Here is a 22,541-nt window from a genome sequence, read left to right on the forward strand (position 1 = left end):
AAGAGGGATTTAAGATTATTTCATCAAATCCGGTCAAAAGATATAACTTCCTTTCATTCTCTTAGCTATTTCCTTTGCTAGATCTATCATTTGTAAAAATCATTCTACATAGATCTAGTATTTTGGTGCTATATCTATGAATATCAAAATGTAGGAATCAAAGAGAAATTTTGATTTTCCAAATTTTCAAAAAATCTAAAATTAATATGTCAAAATTATTTAAATTGGGACAAAATTGTTGTATGAGCATCTCAGATTAATTCCATATGAGCCTGACTGTTCCAATCATTCTACATTCAACAAGGTATGTACTCTAGTTTTGGTTTTTAATTACTAAACTATTGTTAATTAATGAATATGTTCAATCATTTTATCTGTTAACTCATATTTCTACTTGGTTAATACTATATTTTTCAGAAAATAGATCATGGACAACTTATCTAAAGATTAAAAAAAAAAGCTCTAATGTAAGATTTCATATATATATATATATTGGAACCTAACATACCTATAAATAAAAAATGTATTAGAGGCATGCTAGTAGACATGCCAGTAGGTGTGCACCAGTGTGTCAGTGGCACACTATTGAGCCAGCACAGGGCATGCTGACAGGGTATCAGCACCAAGGATGGCCGTGCCGTGCCGATAGAGGCACGGCACTTGGCACGGGGTGCCAGTGGCACACCCCGTGCCGAGCCGTGCCGATCTGTGACGGTATTTTTTTTAAAATTTTTCTATTTCCATCAATTTTTATCAAATCAACTTTACTTATTTTCTTAACAACCATGATATGACATGTGAAACCTATTTTTTTTAACTTTTTCTTATTTCCATCAATTAACTTTAATCATTTATCATTTTTGAAATGACAACTTATTTGTTATTTTTTAAAATTGGAATGACAACTCATTTGCCAGACCTAGACAACCACAAACCCGAATTTATCAGAGACAGAAGAAAAAAAAGTGACCATCTCAAGCTCAATATGATTACAGTCAGATAAGAAAAGGACTTGAGTCTATAGGCAGCAAGACATCAGGACAGGTGCGCCCATAGGATGATATGAGTTCATCATCATTACCATCATATCAACCACACCTACCAGAGCCGCAACACCCTTATTATACTCCATATCCACAATCTGTATATGTTTATGGTGTGTCTGTGCCTGTGCCGATACCGGTCGTTTCCGTGCATATTCAATATTCATATCATATCCGAAGAATTACAAAATTCTTATTTGTATGAAGACTATGTGAGATGTTATAACGAGCAATATTATCAGTGGATGAGTTTTGAGGTGTTATTTTTGTGCCAGCAAATGAAGTCTTTAATCCTTCTCGTCATTCTACGTTCAACTAGATATTAGTTTTAATTATTGAACTATTATCAATTATATATTGAATGATCAATTATGTATTGAATGTTATTATGTGTTCAATTATATTATGGAGTATTCAATTATATTATGGAGTATTCAATTATATTATGGAGTATTCAATTATATTATGGAGTGTTTAATCATTAATATTAATTTTAATGAATGTATTCAATCATATTATGTGTTGAATAATATTTATATTCAATTGTTGTTTTATCTTTAATAAAATAGGTTATTTACAAAAATAATCTAAAGATAAAATATTGTAATGTAGATTTAAATTTTAATACATATATTTAGACAAAAAATCAAATATTGACATACCAAAGACCAAAAAATATCTCTAAATATCCTAAAAAAAATTTTGACACGGCCATCACTAATCAACACAACACATGCCAGTGGCACGACAATCCTTGCATGGAGCAAATGAAGCTTATGATGCTTAAATCTATTTTCTCCAACATTTTCTGACAGTGCCTAGGAAATAGAAGAGACTCTAATGGTGCCTAGCTTAGCATGAATACATTGAATAGAAGATTAGTATAAACATATGGTACCTTATTGTGCCACCTGAATGCATATCTATGCCTATGCAGACACACATGCAATATAAAAAGAGAAATTTGCTACTTCCAAAGCCCAAAACTAATATTGGGAAGAGAAGGTAAATGAATAATTAATTGTAACAAATAAATGGCAGAACAACAACATTCAATTGAAAAGCACCAAATGGAGAAAATTTGTTTCAAACTACTAGGTAGATAAATAAATATCCAACTCTGAACGATTGAGAAGAGCAACAAGCAAGCAACTTTCTTTTATAGAAACAGAATGATATGGTGAAGAAAATTGAAAGTAACACATTATAGGAAAACCTGCTGAGAAACAGGAGAAAAACAATATACAACGATACCTTCAGGCCCATTGAGAAGTTTGACTGATCATCTTTGTAATTGTCAATGGATGCTGCAGGAAGCAGGGTGCATAAAATAGTGGCAAGTTCCTGCAAATGGCTGACTATTTTTCAAAATTTGAACATGTTTACTTTTGCAACTGATTTCAATCTGATTGATAGCAATAAAGTGGAAACTGATATCAGGAAATAAGATAGGATTTGAACAACATCTCAACAAAGAAGGTAACACTGAGCCCTTGAACAATTAAAAAGAACACATAAGGTGACTTGCTGCAACAGATGTGGTGGGAACGTTAGTTAGGTAATGCTCAAAGAATACCCGAGAGACAGTTAAAATGATGGTCATAGACAATTGGGCTCCTGGCAGCCAGGACCATTCAAGCATGACCTACTGTGACTACTGTCTAGCTATCCCATGTGTCTAATAATCCACAAGCATAGGGTGAGCAGTGCCACAACAAGCCAAGGTTTCCATATAATATTCAGCACAAAGATGGGGCTGATGATCTTGATAAGTTGAGTCATGCATTGGCCTGAAAATTTTAATATGTAGCCATAGAGAATAAGACTGGTATTTGTCCTGCAGTCTCAACTTTCATTCAATAATTCTGCCTTGCCCTATCCCATCCATTGATGGTATTCTGGTTATGACGTTGAATTACTTGATATGTGTGATTAACATGACATAAAAAGATGATTATCTTGGCATGACAGTAGCAAGTCACTAGGTCAGTCAACATTGTGATGTGGCCTAAGCATTAAGGTGAGCATATAATTTACATCATTCGCTTCCACTACATAAATCTCGCCTCGAGATCATCTTAATAATATATATCATTAGTCTTCATAGTTTATGCATCAGAAATCATCTTCAACTCAAGTAACTTCGTCTTCATATTTAATAACTGAATTTCCTTAATGATGAAATTAAGTGGATCTGACATTGCTCGAACACCAGATTGATGTAGTTCTGATATCAGATTGACCTGGCCTAGGGTAGGACATACGCCATTCCAGAGAAAAATAAGAAAGTACGTAGAACCACCAAGAAGAGAAAGATAAGGCCTCAATGAATCTCTTATTCTGCCTCTAAATACCATTTTTCATACTAGCACAGCTAGATAAATAAGAGAAGAGAGGATAACTCATCAAACCGTGGGAGAAAAAAGTCAAACCCACCTGACCGGGGAAAAAGAAGAGCCTACTTAGATTGTAGGGGGGCAAAAGAAAGTATGGAATCCACCACAAAAGATAAGAGAAGAGGAGAAGGGCCAAGAGACATGGAAATTTCCACAAAAGTAACACTTTATTCTATTTTTCATGATAATTTCTTTTTACAGAATCTTACCAAAACCCTATATAAAGAGACAGGGAGATTGCACCAAAAAATAACCTAAACTAATCAAAATATTTCTGTAATCTAATCTCTAACCAAACAAGGACTCTTTAAAATTCAACAACAACCAAATCCTAACAAATTTATCAGATTTCCAGGATTTTAGCAGTTTTAACCAAATATAATACCTTAGAAAAAAAATCTAAATTTTAGCTAATAAAGAAAAAATAAGGGGTCATTTATTTGCTAAGATAAAGGGATGGGACAAGAGATAAGATCACCCCCCAACCCACCCCCCATTTTTTATATGTAAAATGAAAAACAAATATCTACTATACATCAAACCAGTCGGTCTATGTACATAGACAGGTGGTTCAGTTTTGGCCTATATTCTGATATTTTGCCTTCCTATAGGATCAATAATTATTGAACCCAAGTAGGGGCTAAGGGCTAGGGGCTACCTAGTATTACTGTGAGCAGCGATGGCCATGCTGACGGCGTACCGAGATCGTCAATGAAGCGTCGCTTGCATTCGCTGCTTCAACGCCAATACCCAGAAATTCTATCCCTACATAGCGACAATGTCAACACCTACTAGCGAACAATGTAGAAGATATGCATCTAGTCACAACCTAGTTTCAAAAGAAGTTAAAGTTGCAATTCCAATATCTTCAAGCTTGTAAGCTCATATGCACTGTAGATCTCTCCCTCTTAGTCACTTTCCTTATAGGTGATGGCTTCAACAACTTGAAAGAAAATAAAAGTGGAGCTTTCTTTAGAATTGTGTACTCTAATTTCCCATACTGTCCAACCACTTGACTAAGAGAGAGAGACAAGAAGAAATGCACCATCATCAAAGCATATCATATTATTTATTCCATGGTTCGCCGGAGCGGGATCGGCCAAACCCGATTCCGATCTAGTCCCTCCCTCCCTCCCTCCCTCCCTCCCTCCCCCTCTCTCTCTCTCTCGTTATTTCTCTTTTTCTCTCCTTACCATATAGCAATTGTCTTCCTTACAGAGAGATCTAGTTCTAACAACACAGATCAAACGGCAAACTCCAAATGTAATTTTTTAATTTTATTTCTTTATTTTTCTCTCAATTTTTTTATTTCTTCCTCTCTATCTTTTTTTCTTCTCTTTTCTTCTTCTTCTACACTATAATTTTTCTTTTTTTTGTTTGATTTTCTTTCACTGCTCTTTTTCTAATCTCTTCTTTTTTTCAGTTTTCACTGCACCATAGTTTTTCTTTATTTATTTTCTTTCTTTTTTGTCATTTTTTCTTCATTTTTAAAAATATTTCTGCATTTTTAAATAATATTTAGAATTTATATAACTAAAAAAAGTCTGATCCGATCCAAGCAACCGATATGGTCGATACGTATCGTTTTTTTGAAAGACTGACCCAAATTCTAATCCCGATTTTTTGAACCTTGATTCATACAAATCAACACAGTAACGTTAAATTAACAATAATGAAAAAACCAGCCTAAAGCATAATATTTAATGAAGCTTTATGCCCATAGGAAATAGCTTTTCCCACCACCCTTCCAAACCAAATAGTTTGTGCCCCAACACAACTACATAATACTAAAGGTATTTAGGACAAAAATGTTTGCTTTAGGAGATAAATATCTCAGTAGATGCCCCAAAACAAGTGCATCTAGGCTCATGTTGCTCAAGGAAAACCTCCAACCTTCAAACAGGTTCACGCCTAATCTGTATAGTGCAATATACTAGGCTGGGCACATCCATTACCATATCATAGCACCAACACAACAGTGTTCTGACTTCCTAGAAAATGGATAGAGTGACCTACCAATTCTCCTCGCTGTTTTAATAACATACTAGCACAGACGGACAAAGTTACATGTGAGAAAATTGCAACTGTTTAGGAAAAACATCAGGTTGAACACAACTATTGGCCTTCATGAAAATCAGATATGCAGATACTTGGTTCATCATGAGAGAAACTTGTAATGAGATACAGAATTACCTCGAAATCAAGTAAAGGAGGACCACTTTCTGACATCAAGCAGGCAGTAAGAAGATTATGAAGACAATGTGTGGCAAGAAATGCAATGTCATGATCTTTCTTACATCTGTCCAAAGAAAGGAAACATATAAAAGAAGAATTTACATTTTTCTGGTCACATCATACAGTATCAGCATTCAGTAGGATGCCAATATGCAATAGCTGTACACTTACAGATGCAATACAGTTGGTATAAGCCTTGGCAATGCTGCCTTCAGCTGTGGTCGAGTAATTAGACCAACCATTTCTCCCAAGGCCTCAACAGAAGATAGACGCACCTAATCAAAAAGAATTTGCAGAAAGATTAATTAGCCAATGAATTAGCATGAGCAATTGCAGCTTAAAGAATCATAATGCCATAAAAAAAAGTACTGCAGAAGTGAAGAGTCCTTTGATTGAGTGACTATTTGCTACAGTTGTGCAGTAGAAGCAAAATAAGGAATATGTATCCTACATCCGCCACACTTCTTTTAATAAATCAGTGCAGAGGTAACATTACAGGGCTATTTACCGTGGTGTTCCTAAAAATGATATATCAACATATATTTTAAGAAGAATATTTTGATAATAGATCCTCTTATGTAGAGTATTAATCTAAGCTAATATACTGCATTTTGGCATCCATTCAATTAGAGGGGATGTCAAAACACAGTTTTTCACCTTCAATGAGAAGGGAGAGGAGATGTACCTCATTACATTGAAAGGGAGCTATACCATTTCCTTCTTACTGTAATTTGGTGAGAAATTTGATAACTATCTGCTAGTGGTATTTGTTTAAAATTGTAGCTATTTCCACATATGCAGTATCTACAAATACATGCAAATAAACAGGGCCTACATGTGACATAGAGACGAAGTATGCACACAGCCTGCAAGTTCAAATAGAGAAGCACATTATGATAAAAAATGTTAGCACATACCTTAAGATCTCGAGAATTTGACCAGACTCTCAACAGTAAGTCGAAAACAGAATTCATGAAAGACCTGAAAAATGTCAGAGAATAAGAAAGGTACTCTGAGATCTTTATATATGTTTATGATGTAAAATATTTCACAAATTATGAACTTACATAACATCACTATCAAGGAGAGGATCTGAGGGGTAATCACCATGATACTGCCATGCAGCTTGACACCAGCACTTAAATGCTGGAGATAAAATTGCATTAAACTTAGTTGATTACAACATGATGAAAATTACTTTGATCAAACTTCAAAGAACAAGATAGCCAGAGGGAAAAAGTTTACAGTTACAACTTTCTCAAATAACTACATCTGTTAATCAATCTGCCTTGCATATGTCATAATCTCTAAATTAGTTCACAGAACAATGACAGTACCATTCGCAAAAACTGGTCGCTGAGCATCCCGTACATTCCCAAGAATAGGTAAGACGCGCAAAAGCACATCCTTCAATCGCGGAGTAAACTGTAAAGCTTTAGACGAATAAAAAGACATCCAAACATATTCAGCTTCACATCCATTATGAAGACAAATTAAAACAAATGACATGAATATCTAACCTTCAGCGGAGGCAAAATCAGCAAGAATCTGCACCATGGCTGGTAAAGCTGAATTAGTTCCAGATAGGTGAAGAAAAATTTCCTCCATCATCTATCACATATAGGACGGAGTAAACGACAAAAGTCATATAAGAAGGCACAATAAGAATATATGATAACTGAAGCCAACAAGTAGATATCAAAGCACTTAATAATCCTCCACTATATAAATTAGAAACAAGTGCATATAAATTGGGAGAGAGAGAGAGGGAGAGGGGGCTACCTTTTCCCACAAGGAATTAATAGAGCTAACTCATATTTAGCCCATATACGTTTATGCTACAAATTAAGATATCTAATCTTAAGAAAAGGCCAAGAAGATTGGTAAATATTCGAATATCAGCATATATAAATCACAAGGACCTAATATTATCCCCAAAAGAGTAGTTATTTGGCAGATTACAATAAGTGATCCTCTGAAAAGCTACCTCCCGTATTTTTTTCTTTATCAAAGAGAGGCTTCATCTTAGCCTAAAATATATCTTAGGGATTTGACTACCTTGGAACTATTAATTCTTTTGTATTTTCTTCGTTGTTATTAGAGAGAATCAATTAGTTGTCTAAAGACACAATGGCATAGCATCAGATGGCATATGAACCATACATGCAGATGTAGTGACTGTAGTCCACATAATTTAGCGTGCTTGTGACTGATATACTTCACTATCCCAAAAGTACTTGTGTAGATTAGCTTGAAGATCTCTAAAATGTTTAATTTGTAGATTGTATCCAGATGAAAATGAGACAACTAAGTTAGCTGTTGATAAACTCCTTTATAAACTAGCTTTGAAGATCTCTGAAATCCAAATCATTGTTTTGATTCAATATTGAAATTATAGATTGAATCCAGAGAAACCTGACATAACTAAGTCAGGACAACAGCTAACAGAGGAGAGTAAAAGAATTCTACAATATAACTTAAGTTTATGTCTCCTACACCTAGCCATGAAAAGAAAAAGCATTTGTAATAAAAATATAAAACAAGGCAAACTTTTTAAATCTATAGAAAGGTATTTAACCTAATATGAAGAGCCAATTCATTCTACAGAATAAATTTGATGACATAAAATCAGATCACTTCCTTCCAACTAAGCAAACCACAAAATGAAGTTCAACTAGATAAATTGAAATAAAGACTATTTCTTCAAGGAAAAAAATTATTCATTCTCAATGAGGATCCTTACCAAATCAGGAGCGTGTGATCCTATTGAAACAAGTAAACTAGCTGCTGCCCTTTGCCAATCAGCATTAAACTCCTGCAAATACATAAGGCACTTCTGTTTGATATAATATTGAAACTAAGTCGATGCAATTCTAAGAGGCTATATCTTTGTCATTGTAATTTTAAAAAACTAGTGCGTCATAGGCCTATTTCATTCCATCAAACTATTCAGAATAGCTCCCTGATTAAGAAAAAGTAGTGCTTCAAGCCTTCGAACATTTAATCAAACTACCAAAAGAATTTCAAACTTGCAACTGAAGTATTGAACTCTTTGTGTTTAGCCATCATAGAAATGGGTTGACAAGTAACAGCATCGTTAAGCAAGATTAAGCATATTTTAAAAACAAGCTTACAACAGCAGTTAACAATTTATCAAATCAATATCCAATAAGATTGTTGGTAAAGTACAATCTTGCAAAAGGAAGATGATATATGGATCTACCAAAAGTGAAGAAAGAGCATGTAGAAGAATAACAATCCAATTGAAGTAATAATCAGAACTGTCCTCAAACAATGTTTTACTCTTTTTCGTTTTGTTCATTCTCTTTCAACAAACTATTATTTGACCTATCAAGTGATTTTTGATAGACAACATGGTTCCTAAGCACTTGTAAGGTTCAATGGAGAAAAATGAGGTAACCATTCACTCCGTTTCTCTTTGGCAATTAATAGAAATTTTACGGGTAAGGAACAGAGGAAAAATAAGAAAGTAGATGATAGACAAAAAGAAGAAAAGTTGTTAAAGGAGTTTGAGCAAACAAAAATTAGGAGAATTCCCAATATGGTTGACATTATATCTATATTGGTCTTACTGAAGACAAATCCTTTCTTATTGGTGGTGATGTGGTGTAACTCATGATTGGTTCCACAAACATAATTGATAGATGGTGTTCAGATATCCAAAAACAGGACTATACTAACAATTAGCAGCATAAAATTATAATTTGTAGTTAGTTCCACAAAGTCCTCACTGTAGAAGCAAGTCTACTGGTAACACAGAGAATGCAAGGAGACGCTAACAGAGTACTTGAAAAAGTACAGTTTATAGAAAACCTAAAAGATGTCTTGTACAGCCACCCTTGTACAAAGATAGTAAAAAGAGTAATTGAGGATTTCTTTCAGATTATTTGCATAAATGTGTGCATCAGACGATTGGTTTGCTGCATTTAGGGTTTCATCATCTTACTTCAAGCACTGGAGGCAAAAAGTTATTTTAAATACGGTTGCTAAGGCTGCAAACTGAAAGCTTACGCTATGTGTGAATCTCCAATCTCCAGGGACATATGATTGTAAACGAAGTATCCAAGTAAGCAAGCCGAAGAAAAGGCAAGGAGCACGAGTAGGGAAAAAACAGCCAAAGATTTATAATTCCACTGAAACTATCCTTCACCAACCATATTCATATCTAAGAGATGATACAGTCAAAGTATACCACAAGTTGTGCTCCTCACGGTAGTCATCAACTGTATAATTTAAGCTAATCGTACCTTAGAGGTGACAATTTCCGTTGTCGCCGCCTTTGCAAGTTTTGCCATGTACGTGGGTTCGACATCTTTGCGGTCCATCGCCTGCACCGCACTAGCCATTACAAGAAACACTCCAGCCATGTTGCTGAATCGCTGCAAACCAACAAACCCACCAATTCAGATGACCCCAAGAACGATTTTGTTTTTCAAACATTTCCACGACAGAACATAGACAAGCACATTAAGAAGGAAAATCGCATACCCGACGCCCCCCTCGAGAAACCGCGGAGCAACAATCTAAGACTAACATAGGATTCCTGCAAACCCCGATTGAGGGAATCGCTTAAAACAACAAAAGGATGCAATCTTCGGGAAAAAAAAATCCAATTGGGTCGAGAGAAAATTACAGCGGAGCGATCTCCCTGAGAGACTCCAACGATGCCTTCCGGACAATAGGGGATTCGTCTGCGAGTGAGGAGACGAGCACCTGCACTGCCTCTGGAAGAGGACGGAGAGGCATGACAGACGATGAGATCATGAGAAGACGAGGAAAGGAATAAAGAGAAGAGACGGGGAGGCAATTCTGGCATTACCAAGAGCCGGCACGGAGCCGGAAGAGGAGGCCATGGCAGGAGGAGGAGGATGACGTGGTCCGGAGAGACAAGGAAGAGAGGAGGAAGAAGAGGAGAAAGGGAAGTGCTGAAAGAGAAAGCGGTGACAGCACACAGGAGTTGGAATGGCAGGTGTGTTGGGGCCTGGGGGAAGTTATTTCTGGGAGAATTATGGAGTGTAATCTCATCAATAAATCAGGAGTAGAAAATATAATCTCTTTTTATTATTCCAAGTCCGCTATAAACTTTTTTGTTATCATGTGTCTAATTTATCTCGACACTTAAAAAGTTAAAACCCTCAACTAGAAAGGCCGCTCGCGGAAATCCTGCGAAGTGAGAAGAGCCCTTCGTGGTGCATTAAGAACATAATAGAAGAATGTCAAAGCCTACTTAGGGAGTGTAGGGAATGGAATGTACTAAATGTATTTAGAGAGGCAAATAGAGCGGCGCGCTGGGCAGCCAACCGGGGGAAGGTGGCAGGAGCCACCGGTTAGGTTGGATCTGACTGGCCCGATTCCCCCAGATCTTTGTACCATTTTGGGCTATGAAAACCCGGGTTAGCTAGCTAGCTCGAGTCTGGCCAGCTGAATAAAGCTCCTTAATTTAAAAAAAAAAAAACTAGGAAGGCAGCTTCGAACATTTTTAAATTTGTGAGTAAATTATTAAGCCTTAGTAAATTAATTCTCATATAAATCTATTTCGGTTCAGTGACTTCCGTATCCAGGACAGTGACAGTGCTTTGCAGACCCGATCAGCAAAATCATTAAATTCCTATCCAATTAAGGAAAAATTTATCTCTTTCTACTTTATAAGTAGCTTCTTAGTAACAGCTTATGTACAACAATAAAATCAGCAGTAATAACTAACTTGTCTGACATAAATATCAGCAGTTTTCTTTTATGTTTGCATTGTGCTATTTTATAGGAGAGATTATATGATCAGATTAATGCTACGGTAGGTGACAGAGGTGGCAACCGGTTCGTATTAGTAGGGTGTAGGTCGGACCAGTATAATATAAATATAAGTACGATATTTATTGTGTGGCAGAAAATATTTAAATCTATTTAAATTATTTGAGTTTTAATCGGACCTTTTTAGGTTATAAATTGGTTGTAGATGAGTCATAAGTGTGTTCATTGGGTTATAAATGGATTAGTTAAGTCACATTTTATCGTGCGTTGGATCATACGAGCTGAGATAATAAACACAAAAACGATCCATTTAATAACAGAGTTAGATAGATTGATATGTTTATAATCCAAACTCAATTAAACTAAAACTAATTTAAAAATCAGATTATCATATGGAGTCAATTTTTAGCCTCAGTATATATGAAATGCTGGTAATTGTTAAACTTAAACCCATTTAAAAGTCAGATTATCATATGAGTCAAATTTTAGCCTCAATATACCAAAATAGATGTAACACTTCGAAAGACGATTTAGGATAAAAGGAAAACGAGGTTCAAATCTGTGTGCCATAACTTTCACACGACAATGGATGGTCGGAGATAGAGCAACAAAGCATACACATCCTATCCCAATTTTATACCAGATCCACATTTCTCATGATAAGCATAAGATTGACGACGGCCAGTATTAACTATTTTGGCAATTGTTGGCTGTCACAATTAAGGGCATGATACACTTCCCCCCTAATCAGGTGCAAGCAAAGATGAGTAAGATCAGGCAACAAGAACACAGAACAAATTATTTAGCCCTTTGGAGCAAACCTACATGTATTATTCTGACAGTAAAAACATCTACATCATGAGATTTTTTTTATAGCTTTCTAAATTCTGGTAGTTCTTGTGGCGAAACAAACTGAAAAACTGCACAATATCTTCAGATTTTGATAGAGACCACTAGAGAAACTATTAGGTGAACACTATGACATGAGTAACATTATACATGGATACTACAGCAAAAGACTATGAATAGGCTTATAGGCAAGTTCTGTAGCCGCTTCAAATTTGACCGGTCCCAAGTGGTTGCCTCGAGGTGTCACCTGAAGCCCATGCCTGGTAATCCTTGACAAGCTGAAGACAAGAATAAGTACCATAGTGAGGGAGGCATCAAATATCCATGGAGTATGATAGAAAAGGTGAAAATAAATGCTGCAGGAACTTTTACATGGCTGTTAATTTAGAATTCCTTATCTGAAGTATATATATGAAACCAGTGAATCAACTGTCCGAGAAGATATCAAGCAACAGAATGGTTAGACAAGCAGGTATTTGATGCATAACAGATTAACAGGGTCTAATATAGTGTTTGCAGAAAAAAGTTCAATATTATGTACGAACACTTCTGAGTTACTTTTGGAAATCGATATGTGGATGTCTAGAACTAAAGTTGGATATGAATTTCACAACATTATATTTTAATTTTGTAGCCTGATGGGTTCTTATACCAAAAGATAGGCTACAGAACGATTCCTTCAATATCTGGATTTATTACTGGAATCAGTCCGCGCAACTATAGGAAAATATTTGTCAAATATTCTCCTTTAATCAGAAAATTACGAAACCAAGTAGATTAGATCCGTAACTCCCTGATCTATATTTTCGTATTTATGCCCTTCGTAGATTCGAACTGCAACCAGGATGAAAATACGATTTAGTGCGGGTGATGGTGGTGGTGACGGGTGGAGTGGATGTTAGGGTTATGGATGAGTATGAAGATGAAGGTGGAGGGTGGATGTGTTTAAGGGATATAGAGAAGGGAAAGAAGTAGTCGAGATCCCATAGAAGAAGAGGGAATCGATAGTCGAGGGAGATTAGAAGTTAGCAGAAACCTTACCAACGGTAGAGATGGAAGGATGGCGAAGAAAGAGGAGGGAGATTAGGGCAGATAGATGATAGGGAGGCAAGAAATCAATATTCCAATAGCATACTCAATTTGGCTGCCATCCACATATTTATAGATACTAACCAACAAGTCCTAAAACAATAAGTAACCCTAATTCTAGAGAATTCTCGCCAATCATATTCGAACGCGTTCGAATGCACAAAAGGCGTACTCTGTATGTGCTCTTTATTATTTTATGACTTCCCATTATTATCATGGGATCATTGACACTCTTGATGGTAAAATTAGAGTTCCTTAATTCTGACAGCACAAGAGTTTCATAGCTTTCTTTGGTCCTTTCAAGGGAAAAGATAACTTGTTATGCAGCAAAAAATGCAGAGGACTTCAAACTTACTTGCTTTAGAAATCGTGGAAGCATTAATCTCAGTAGCTGCTCAAGGACTTGCTTGCCAGTAGATTCAATAACTTCAACTGGTATTGCTCGAAATGCGAAGGGAATATCAATAGCAACCTGGGATCAAAAGGAAGGGGGGGAGGAAATCAAAGAACAAATTCAGCCACTTGTATTGAACTATTGATAACAAGAATGAGTATCAAAATTGCCTCAATTGAAGTGTCAGATGCAAGCTGCTGGAATGCTGACTCCTGTAAACCCTTCTTGCAAGAAATTCTATTCACCATCGAAGCTGCATTTCCCAGAGCAAATCAAGGTCAAATGTATCCTGGAAAAGAAGCATTAAGTAGATCCACTCAGAGGTTTAACACTATAACTTAAGGAAACTATGCAGAACATGCAAATTTAACTACAAAGGAGTAGAACAGAATGTAAACAAGTCTGCAAAATTTGGCAAAAGTTGAGCTTTTCCTAAGATAGAAGCTGACCTAAAGTTTTGTACTAACAAATGAATAAACAGAGATTCTGCATAGGGCTTAAGCTTGTGTCACCACAGATTTAGCCCTATGTAGATCCTGCAAGTTCTTGCTTTGGAAGAATGGTAGTCCCTGTTGGCACTTGGTACACACCTTGCAACATGATACATATCAGACTGCACTAGCTGATAGATATCGTGCCATCAGAAATTGATGCTAAGCTTCTTTCATTTGATAGATATCATGCCATCAGAAATTGATGTGCGAAGATCCTCTATCATTTGATGCTAAGCTTTAGTTGGGACATGAAGCATATTGCATACTCAAATATTAAGCAGAGGAAATTTGATGTGTGCTTTTCCAAAAAGTAGCAGTAGCACACGGTTCTTATCTTCCTGATAGATGAAGAAGGTGGATTTTAAGGACGGGCTGGCTTTCTTCTCATTATTGTCAACAGACACTTATAAAGTCAGCATTTTCAGTTCCTAGGTATAGATAGGCACGTCTTGTTAATTCAATTACTCATGACACAGTTATCGCAGAAGTGTACCCCAGATTCCAAGTCAAAATCCAATATAAGTTTGCACCAAAATATCATTGATTTCCTCTTCTTCATCAAGAGAAGAGTTTGTGTATCTCTATAGTTAATTCGATATTTTGAAAAATATCAAATTTCGTTTTTGTAAACTCAAGAAGATATGAATAAGAGTACATGTATCAAACTGGCAAATTTCCATGCCTCAACTTGATTAATGCCAGGCCTTGACAAAGCAAAATTCTGATTTCAAATGCTTACATGCATGTTTCTTATAATGATTAAATGTTTGAAAGACAACCGCGGTTACACCTCACCACATAGTGCCTAGGCAGTATGCTGGCGCCAAGGCAGCTTAACATTTTTTATATTAAAAAATTAAAAATAATTATATATGATATGTAATATATACTATTAATGTATTAATAATGAATAATAATTCCTCTGGCAGGATAACAACTAATTCACAAACAGTAATTACAATTACGAGCAATAATCAGTAGAATAACAAACATATATACTAGCAGATAGTAATCACAAATACTAATCACATGCTTGCAGAAAACAAATTGTAATCTCTCTCACGCTCTCGGCAGAATAGCAATTAGCAAACAGACGTACAAAAAAAAACATTTATTCTATTAATTAAAATTAACGGTAAAACTGCCAAGGCGGCCTTTCAAAACAGTTGAATTGCTGAAATCTACTTACCAAAGCCTCTATAACTCAGTGATCTCACACGTACCTGAGAACTTCTCATTCTGGGCCTCCACCAGCGGCGAACCCTCCAACTTCGTGCCCCAACCAACTCAATCAGAACCAAAATCCGAAACAAATGATAACAAAACTCAACAAGATAGGCTTAACAAGTACCTTACAGGACAAGAGCTTAATGCAACACCCGTCAGGCTCCTCCTCAACCCTAACCACGAGCACCGGACAGATCTCGAAGGCGAAGAACTTGATGCGGTAAACGTAGCAGCGGAACGTATTGTCGTCGACCCGTTCGATGCGCTCGGCGTCGAGCACCGAGTACTGGCTCGCCGGAAGACTCATGTACTCAGCTGCGAGATCCACATCGAAATCAACTACGTTAGAATCTTTTCATTTTTCCCCTTTTGTTGGAGTTTTTGGGGTCTTTACCGAGAGGGCGTTGGAGCTGCTTGACGACGGTGGACTCGGAGCGGCGGGCGATGAAGCGGGCTTTTGGGGCGGAGGAGACGGCGGAGGCGCGGATGACGTGGAGGGGGAGGCGAATTGGAGTGCGCAGAGAGTGACGCGTGGATCTGGAGGAGATTGGGGTGGAGATGAGACGGAGGAATGAAGAAGAAGAATGGAGAGTCATAGTTGTACTCTAGTCGTGAAGGAAGGGAGATCACAACGGAGACTGGAGTGAGACTTCAGAGGCGAGAGGTGGCGTCTCCTGGCCTCTGGAAGAATATACGCTAGTGTACACGGAAATGAGCGGATAAGAAGCTTCTGTTTCTTTGACCAAAATAAGTCTGCACCTAAATAAGCCTACCTAAATAGGTGAGAGACAAGCTTACTCAAATGAGTTGGACTTGGGCCTGGATTAAAACCTCTTTCGTGGAGGATAGGAATTTTGCCGAGCGGGGGATTGATTGAAAAAAAAAAATTTAAAAATTCCTTAAGAAACACTTCTTTCCTTATAAAAAAAAATTTCCATTTTCACCTTTTTATTTTTTCCGTACACTCTCCTCTCACTATATACTATACTCTCTTTTTTTCCTATTCTAAACGCCTGGGATCATGTTCGAACTCAACATTCGAACGTCTGCACGCATTCACAAAAATAGAGAACGAAAATTGCGCGTTCAAACGTGCCCATTATAATGCCTGCATACGTTCGAAAAGACAAAAAATAAAATTTACGCGTTCGAATGCGATCGGGCTCGTTCGAACATGCCGTAGCGATAAACTGTTAGTTTTAAAGGTTTATTTTGATTGTTTGGGTCAAAAAGATGAGCCTCTATAAATAAATGAAAGAAACTTTAATTAAAATTTATCGAATATTTTACATTGGCATTGATGCCCCTATCTCCCTCCTTGCTCTAACCATCGGCATCCTTTCCCACCTCCTTCCTTCCAGCTATTGAAGGGCTAACAAGCTAGAGTTCATCCAACCTTCGATCATTGTTCGACCGATATTTTAAGATCTAGCCATTCTAACCCTGAGATCTTGGATTCATTGAAAAGCTCTCTTTAAGAATGATAACATATCGAAATTTCAATAAGATCTAACAACTAGATCCTCTAAAAATTTCTTCGATAATCAGGTCTTCAAATCTGTCCAGAACCACTATAAATCGGATCAAGCTGTTTCGTAACATCTAAAATTCTCATATTTGGATAGGTCGTCTGTCTTGTCTCTTTTTAAAGCGAGCACTGAAGAAATTATAGAAGGAAGTGACCTGACATACTGACTCATTAGAGTTTTTGACCAAATTAAACCTGCATAAAATATTATTTATCAGAATTGTTTGCCAACGAAATTTATTACTAAAGAGGATTTATTTTTGTCTAATTGAGCTGTCACATCACTAGTGTTTAATCCGCTGACAGTAAACACTTAACAGCATACTACTGGGAAAGAAAGAATATTCTTTTCTTTTAATAAAACGCTAAGTTATTCGACGTTTTACTAATAGTAAGATCACTGAACAATTTATCCTCTATATAAATAGCTGAACAATTCAACGATTCACAGTTAACTAAAATAGATCTATTTTGATATTAAATTTAGCGGATAGAGTAAAGAAGTATAAAAAAATGCTGAGGCCCATTTTGGTCAAAATCTCGCACTCATTGCTATATAGAAGAACCTCTCCCCTTTTACCTCTGCATGCATGAACATGTTAAATGCTTGGGTTAAATATGATCAAAAGATAGAACCGACTGTTGCAATAGTATACCAGTACAATAATACCATAGACATAGCACATGATTATTAGGACCATAAACATGACATAGTAGGAGATAAAGAAAAATGCACTCAATTTTCCTGATAGTCCTAACTACATAAGCATCTAGTCGAATAAAGACATCTCTAGCTATCAGGCAGATAATCACATTTTAGAGAACAATGAATAGAATGAGCTGTCGAAAAATTTGGGATTAGAAGATCGAAAATTCGCTTATAGTAAATGGGCATGAAGAGTAACTGGATAGACAAAGATGAGGGTATTAATAAGAAAATTTGCTCCCTCCGATACTTGAAGAGCAGATTCACCTGTTCAAACATTATCAATTAATAAGCTAAGTGTTTATTCCCACTTCTATTCTCTCCATTGCAACCTTGTTATTGTAAAACTGAGTTCCATCTCTGATGAAGATCTAGAAACAAGTAAAAACATGGTCATCGAACAATTAATCTGAAGAAAAAGACTGCAAATTGTTCAACTGCTCTGGGGATATTTTAAGTTTACTAGATCTAAGGAGTAAAGAATACACAAAAGAAGGCGACTTCTCCTCAAAAGTAATATTGAAATGTTTAACTGGATAAACATTACTTTTTCGGATAGGTGGTATGATCAGGCCCAATATCACGAGATCCAGTGTTCACATAGGGCCCTCGGAAGGTAGCCTGGGGTGGAAGGGGCTTTGATGAATCAATTACAGGTTTATTTCTTGATGTCCTTCAAAGAAGAAAAAAAAATAGTGATCTTAGATGAAGGCACATGCTAAACGTTAAAAGGCTGAAATAAAATAAATTACTTAATAAAATAATCATACTTACGCCATAAAGAAGGGGAATGATAAGCCAGCAGCAGCAAAGGCTAACAAGCCTGTTGCAAGTACTACATTACGTAACCTGGACATTAGTTTGATTACAGCTGGATAAAGTAAACACTGTAGGTGATACCTGAGAAATAAAAGAATCAGCTGTTACTCAATTCTTGATCACAACTAGTAAAATAAGCCACTGCAAAAAGCAATTCTGTGGGCAATTTCCATGATGTTGGCAGAAATATATCTGCTAGTAGGTATTAAGTATATTACTGCTATGGCATCCCTACAGATTGAGTCCAATATCATTTTGACTTCCCAAGATATAATTTTCTTGGGAAGATTCATAGCCACAGGAGATTAAATTTACAAAGGAAGAGCATACATATGCAAGTTAAGATTGCAAAAGTCAATCTCTAATCTAATGCAAGTAAAATTTTGCCAGAGAGGATTCATTCAAATATGCACCATTAAAGAGAAAAAATAGAGGTGCATCTCATATCAAACTTGATTGCAACACAATCATCTGAAAAACCAAGAGTGCGACAAGTGTTAGGTGATCAATCTACTAAAACCAGAAGAATAAGTTGTGGAAGGGTTCATGGACTGAAAATGATTTCTAAATTTCCTCAGCAAAGAAACTAGGCAGCAAAGGATGTCAAATATAGGTTCAGATTAGATGTTTTCAGGTTTCAGATCTCACCTGTTAGGTCGTAGTAATCTTAGAACTGAAATCCTTTGTCTTCACTTTATTAGCTGGATTTCCTTAGTAATCATCTAAGAACATGACAATGTGAAACTTTCAACATTTACAGAGTCTACTATTATCTCAGAGAGTCAGACTGCCTAAATATAAAACCATCAGCTCACATCACAACTGGTTTAGCACATACTATGCATGTAAACTTATTGCATCAGGGTTCTGTCCAAGATAGACATCTCCTATGGCAATAAAATTAATACTGCCTCTGTTAGCCCCTAAGAACCTTTGTTCTAATGGTCTTTTGCTTATATCAGGATTCATGGTTGGTCTTTGCCGTTGCCTTCTAAACACGGTGGTTGTTGTTTCTATTTATCTCTCAATTCATTTCAGCTTTATTCCTGATCCGAAGATATGTCTTAGATTATTTTCTTCCAAGATAATAGATTGTGTTTAAGAACTAATAGCAAATAGCCAAATAGGGGAATGTTTTAGAAGACCTTATTGCATGTGCATATCAATTTATTCAGGAAGGCCTTTTAGTTAACTATTAACACTGGTTATGTGAATTCTTAATGAACTATGTTCCACAAGGCATGCTCGGCAGTTACACAATTTGCACTTTGTATATGCGCTACCTATGTCAAATATCAAATTACTCTCATGCACTACGTGTCTCAAGAAGTACTCGTGTTGGCTCAAAATGGATTTCTTGAACCAAATTGAACTTAGACAGAAACCTTTGAACCTTGATTTACTAACAACTATCAACCTAGCTGAAACTCAATCAATGGTGCTTCCACCTGTTCAATACCAATTGATGCCAAACCAACCCAATCTCTCTAAAAACGACAATCAACTGCTAATGTCAGTTCGACTGCAGTTGGTGCAATCTGCTGTGCTGGTTCCACAAACCTAAGTACCTAACCAGCTTCCACTTAATAAACCTTCTACACACTTGGCATCACACTGTTCTAGGACAGGTTGTTAACTCCATTGGCTTAGAAGTTAGAAGTTGTGATTTCTCTTGTCTGCAGAAGTTAAAAAAGGATAATTCTAATTATGTTAGCCAAACTAGCACTTTACAATTAATTCAATGAACTGAGACAAAGGACAGATCTCTCTCTTTTTTAATATACTGACGTAATTGGTCGTCATCTTTGTTCCAGCTACAATATGAGAAAGAGACTATGATCTCAATGTGAAAGCATAATTGATGAATCACCTTAAAACTTATTAAATTTAACCCCCTTGAGAGCTTTGGTCTCTTTTCTCTGATTTTAATATCGTTTAGCAAATAATTTTGCTGATTTGTAGCTGATCCTGCCAAAAATGTAAGGAAGTCGTATCAAATTTTCATTGGTTTCTCTTCTTAGCCAAGATTTAGGACTGGCCAACTACAACCACCAATTACTAAGTAAAATTGGTTGTTCACTAGTCAATTTAATTTGCCATTATGCCAAAATGTGATCTGCATTGGGCATGTAAAGTCAGATCAACAGAATTTAATAGCTCCACCTTATCTGTTCCCAAAAATTCTTAGTTCTAACAAAGAGGCAAATAGTTGAACAATCTCATTATCTTTCCTAATGAACATTTATTTTTTGTCTAACAACAAGTGCAACAGTTAGCACACAACCCAGACCTAAGTTAGATTACACCTAGTATAATATGTGACTGCTTAGATTTGCTGACCTTCTAGAGATTTCATGGCCGTATTCCGGCAAGAGGAAATGTTACTTTTACATCTTGAAGCTACCTAATGGCTGTTTTTTTCTTGTTCCACGTGTCATGGTGTGTAGGATGTGAATGTTAGCCTCCACACTAAGTCTATTTAAAATTTGTCAAAAACTCAAAATACTTGCTGATCCGACTCCAACACAGGCTCTATCTCGTGCTAAGAACAACAGTTTTTCATCTCCTCTCCAACAAGATCAAATTTTCTAACGTTTCCAATTATCTCCTCGGCATATTAATATTGTTGAAATGCTTGAAGCATCTCATATGAAATTCTCTGAAATCTATGATACAAACACCTCAATCACTCCCAAATCTCACCAACTTAGCGACATCTCTCGCCATTTTAACACATCGACAACAATATTAATCAACATCCTTTTCATTTCTCATGGCATAAACTACCCACAAGACCTAGTCATCAAATTCATTCATGTGCCATAGATATTACTGGAAAGATATGAAGAACCTAGTCATCAAAATAAAGACAAAAAAAAAAATGTCGACGTCTCAAATCATTATCTTCCTCTTCACAGCCGAGGAGAGTGCTCAATCCAAAATAGAAGCAGGTAAAGATTCATCCAAAAAAAAAGGAAGAGATATAGAGATAGATTGGAATCGTTACCTATGCCTGCTCGAACGGGAGAAATTGGCTAGAAAGCTGAGCAAAATAGCCTCGCAGGAACTATATCACTTCCGACCAGAACGACGATGGAGAAGGGGCGATGAGAGCTGCAGAGAACTAATTGAGGGCATGACTGGAGAAGGTTATTTTGGTAATTCTATGCTCATAATGGTTTTTTATGAATTTTCCTCATTTTTTGAGTTTTTATCAAATTAGCCAAACTATCATCGAACTTATTTATCAAATGGGATCTAATTTACTATAGCCCTATAAAACGGTAAACTAAAAGCATTTTGATGTTCGATCCTAAAACACATTAGATCAGCGCTTTATGTATATAAATTCTTTTAACCTAAGTCTTTCAGTAATATAGGAAAAAAATTATCTGGCGATAAAAATACTGAATTGATCAGTTTAACATTTTTATTATGACTACAGTAAATTAGTTTAAGCATAGTCTATTTCGAAAAAATAATTTTAAAAATAGGGCTATTTTGGTTAAAAACTCTCAATTTTCTATAAAACGCGGTAGAATTCAGGGTTAATTATTACATTTTAACGCCCTCGTACATGTCACCCTCTTAAAAAAGAAAATAGAATTGATCAGTTTAATATTTTTATTATGACTACAGTAAATTAGATCTCATTTAGTAAATAAGCATAGTCTATTTCGAAAAAAGAATTTAAAAAATAGGGCTATTTTTGGTTAAAAACTCTAAATTTTCCATAAAACTAGGTAGAATTCCGAGTTAATTATTACATTTTTAACGCCCTCGACCGTACCTGTCACCCTCTTAAAAAAGAAAATGGATAGATACACCCTTAAAATATCCAATCATATCACTCAGCCTCTTCCATTAGAAATTCTTTTAAAAATTAATAGTAAAAAAATCGCTGCTTTACTAAGTACACAGAACGGCACTACAATTTATCCATTTTTGGGATTGTTTAGATGATTATTTTCTGAAAACTTTTAAAACATTAT

The 22,541-nt window shown here is 36.0% G+C and overlaps 3 protein-coding genes across 6 annotated transcripts in view; all 3 read right to left on the minus strand.

Moving 5' to 3' along the window:
• The window catches only part of LOC140784121 (protein SHOOT GRAVITROPISM 6), a 68,148-nt gene extending 57,466 nt beyond the window's left edge, over positions 1 to 10,682 (minus strand). For 3 of the 4 annotated variants that reach the window (XR_012108220.1, XR_012108221.1, XM_073131337.1), the window contains exons 1-11: positions 10,329 to 10,494; positions 10,184 to 10,238; positions 9,943 to 10,074; positions 8,418 to 8,489; positions 7,195 to 7,285; positions 7,012 to 7,107; positions 6,742 to 6,820; positions 6,592 to 6,655; positions 5,846 to 5,949; positions 5,633 to 5,738; positions 2,298 to 2,387 (exon numbers count right to left, since the gene is read on the minus strand). Coding sequence is in view for 2 of the 4 variants with exons in the window: in XM_073131337.1 (XP_072987438.1) it covers positions 2,298 to 2,387; positions 5,633 to 5,738; positions 5,846 to 5,949; positions 6,592 to 6,655; positions 6,742 to 6,820; positions 7,012 to 7,107; positions 7,195 to 7,285; positions 8,418 to 8,489; positions 9,943 to 10,074; positions 10,184 to 10,238; positions 10,329 to 10,459 (1,020 nt within the window). In the remaining 2 variants the exon portion in view is untranslated. Of the gene's footprint in view, positions 1 to 2,297; positions 2,388 to 5,632; positions 5,739 to 5,845; positions 5,950 to 6,591; positions 6,656 to 6,741; positions 6,821 to 7,011; positions 7,108 to 7,194; positions 7,286 to 8,417; positions 8,490 to 9,942; positions 10,075 to 10,183; positions 10,239 to 10,328; positions 10,495 to 10,514 lie in introns of those variants that run through there. The other variant, XM_073131338.1, reaches the window with a different exon arrangement.
• Positions 10,683 to 12,241: 1,559 nt separating this feature from the next.
• LOC140784790 (uncharacterized) lies at positions 12,242 to 16,222 on the minus strand. Its single transcript, XM_073132343.1, has 6 exons — positions 15,891 to 16,222; positions 15,621 to 15,811; positions 15,493 to 15,538; positions 13,946 to 14,028; positions 13,737 to 13,853; positions 12,242 to 12,570 (listed from the first exon to the last, which is right to left on the minus strand). Exons 1-6 carry the CDS (start codon positions 16,090 to 16,092, stop codon positions 12,499 to 12,501), a joined length of 711 nt encoding a protein of 236 aa, XP_072988444.1. The 5' UTR covers positions 16,093 to 16,222; the 3' UTR covers positions 12,242 to 12,498.
• Positions 16,223 to 18,030: 1,808 nt separating this feature from the next.
• LOC140784791 (uncharacterized) lies at positions 18,031 to 21,680 on the minus strand. Its single transcript, XM_073132344.1, has 3 exons — positions 21,557 to 21,680; positions 18,505 to 18,630; positions 18,031 to 18,403 (listed from the first exon to the last, which is right to left on the minus strand). Exons 2-3 carry the CDS (start codon positions 18,585 to 18,587, stop codon positions 18,274 to 18,276), a joined length of 213 nt encoding a protein of 70 aa, XP_072988445.1. The 5' UTR covers positions 18,588 to 18,630; positions 21,557 to 21,680; the 3' UTR covers positions 18,031 to 18,273.
• Positions 21,681 to 22,541: the final 861 nt, after the last annotated feature.

Source organism: Typha latifolia, chromosome 3 (assembly GCF_019914945.1).
Source record: "Typha latifolia isolate L0001 chromosome 3, TyphaL0001v2, whole genome shotgun sequence".
Classification (NCBI taxonomy): Eukaryota; Viridiplantae; Streptophyta; class Magnoliopsida; order Poales; family Typhaceae; genus Typha; species Typha latifolia.

Coding starts and splice junctions, on each gene's coding strand:
- LOC140784791 (XM_073132344.1), bottom strand. CDS start 18,587: ATGTCCAGGTTACGTAATGTAGTACTTGCAACAGGCTTGTTAGCCTTT. Junction 18,404..18,504: donor TCATTCCCCTTCTTTATGGC/GTAAGTATGATT, acceptor TCTTCTTTGAAG/GACATCAAGAAATAAACCTG.
- LOC140784790 (XM_073132343.1), bottom strand. CDS start 16,092: ATGACTCTCCATTCTTCTTCTTCATTCCTCCGTCTCATCTCCACCCCA. Junction 13,854..13,945: donor CATCTGACACTTCAATTGAG/GCAATTTTGATA, acceptor TTTTGATCCCAG/GTTGCTATTGATATTCCCTT. Junction 12,571..13,736: donor TTCCACGATTTCTAAAGCAA/GTAAGTTTGAAG, acceptor TCTTGTCTTCAG/CTTGTCAAGGATTACCAGGC.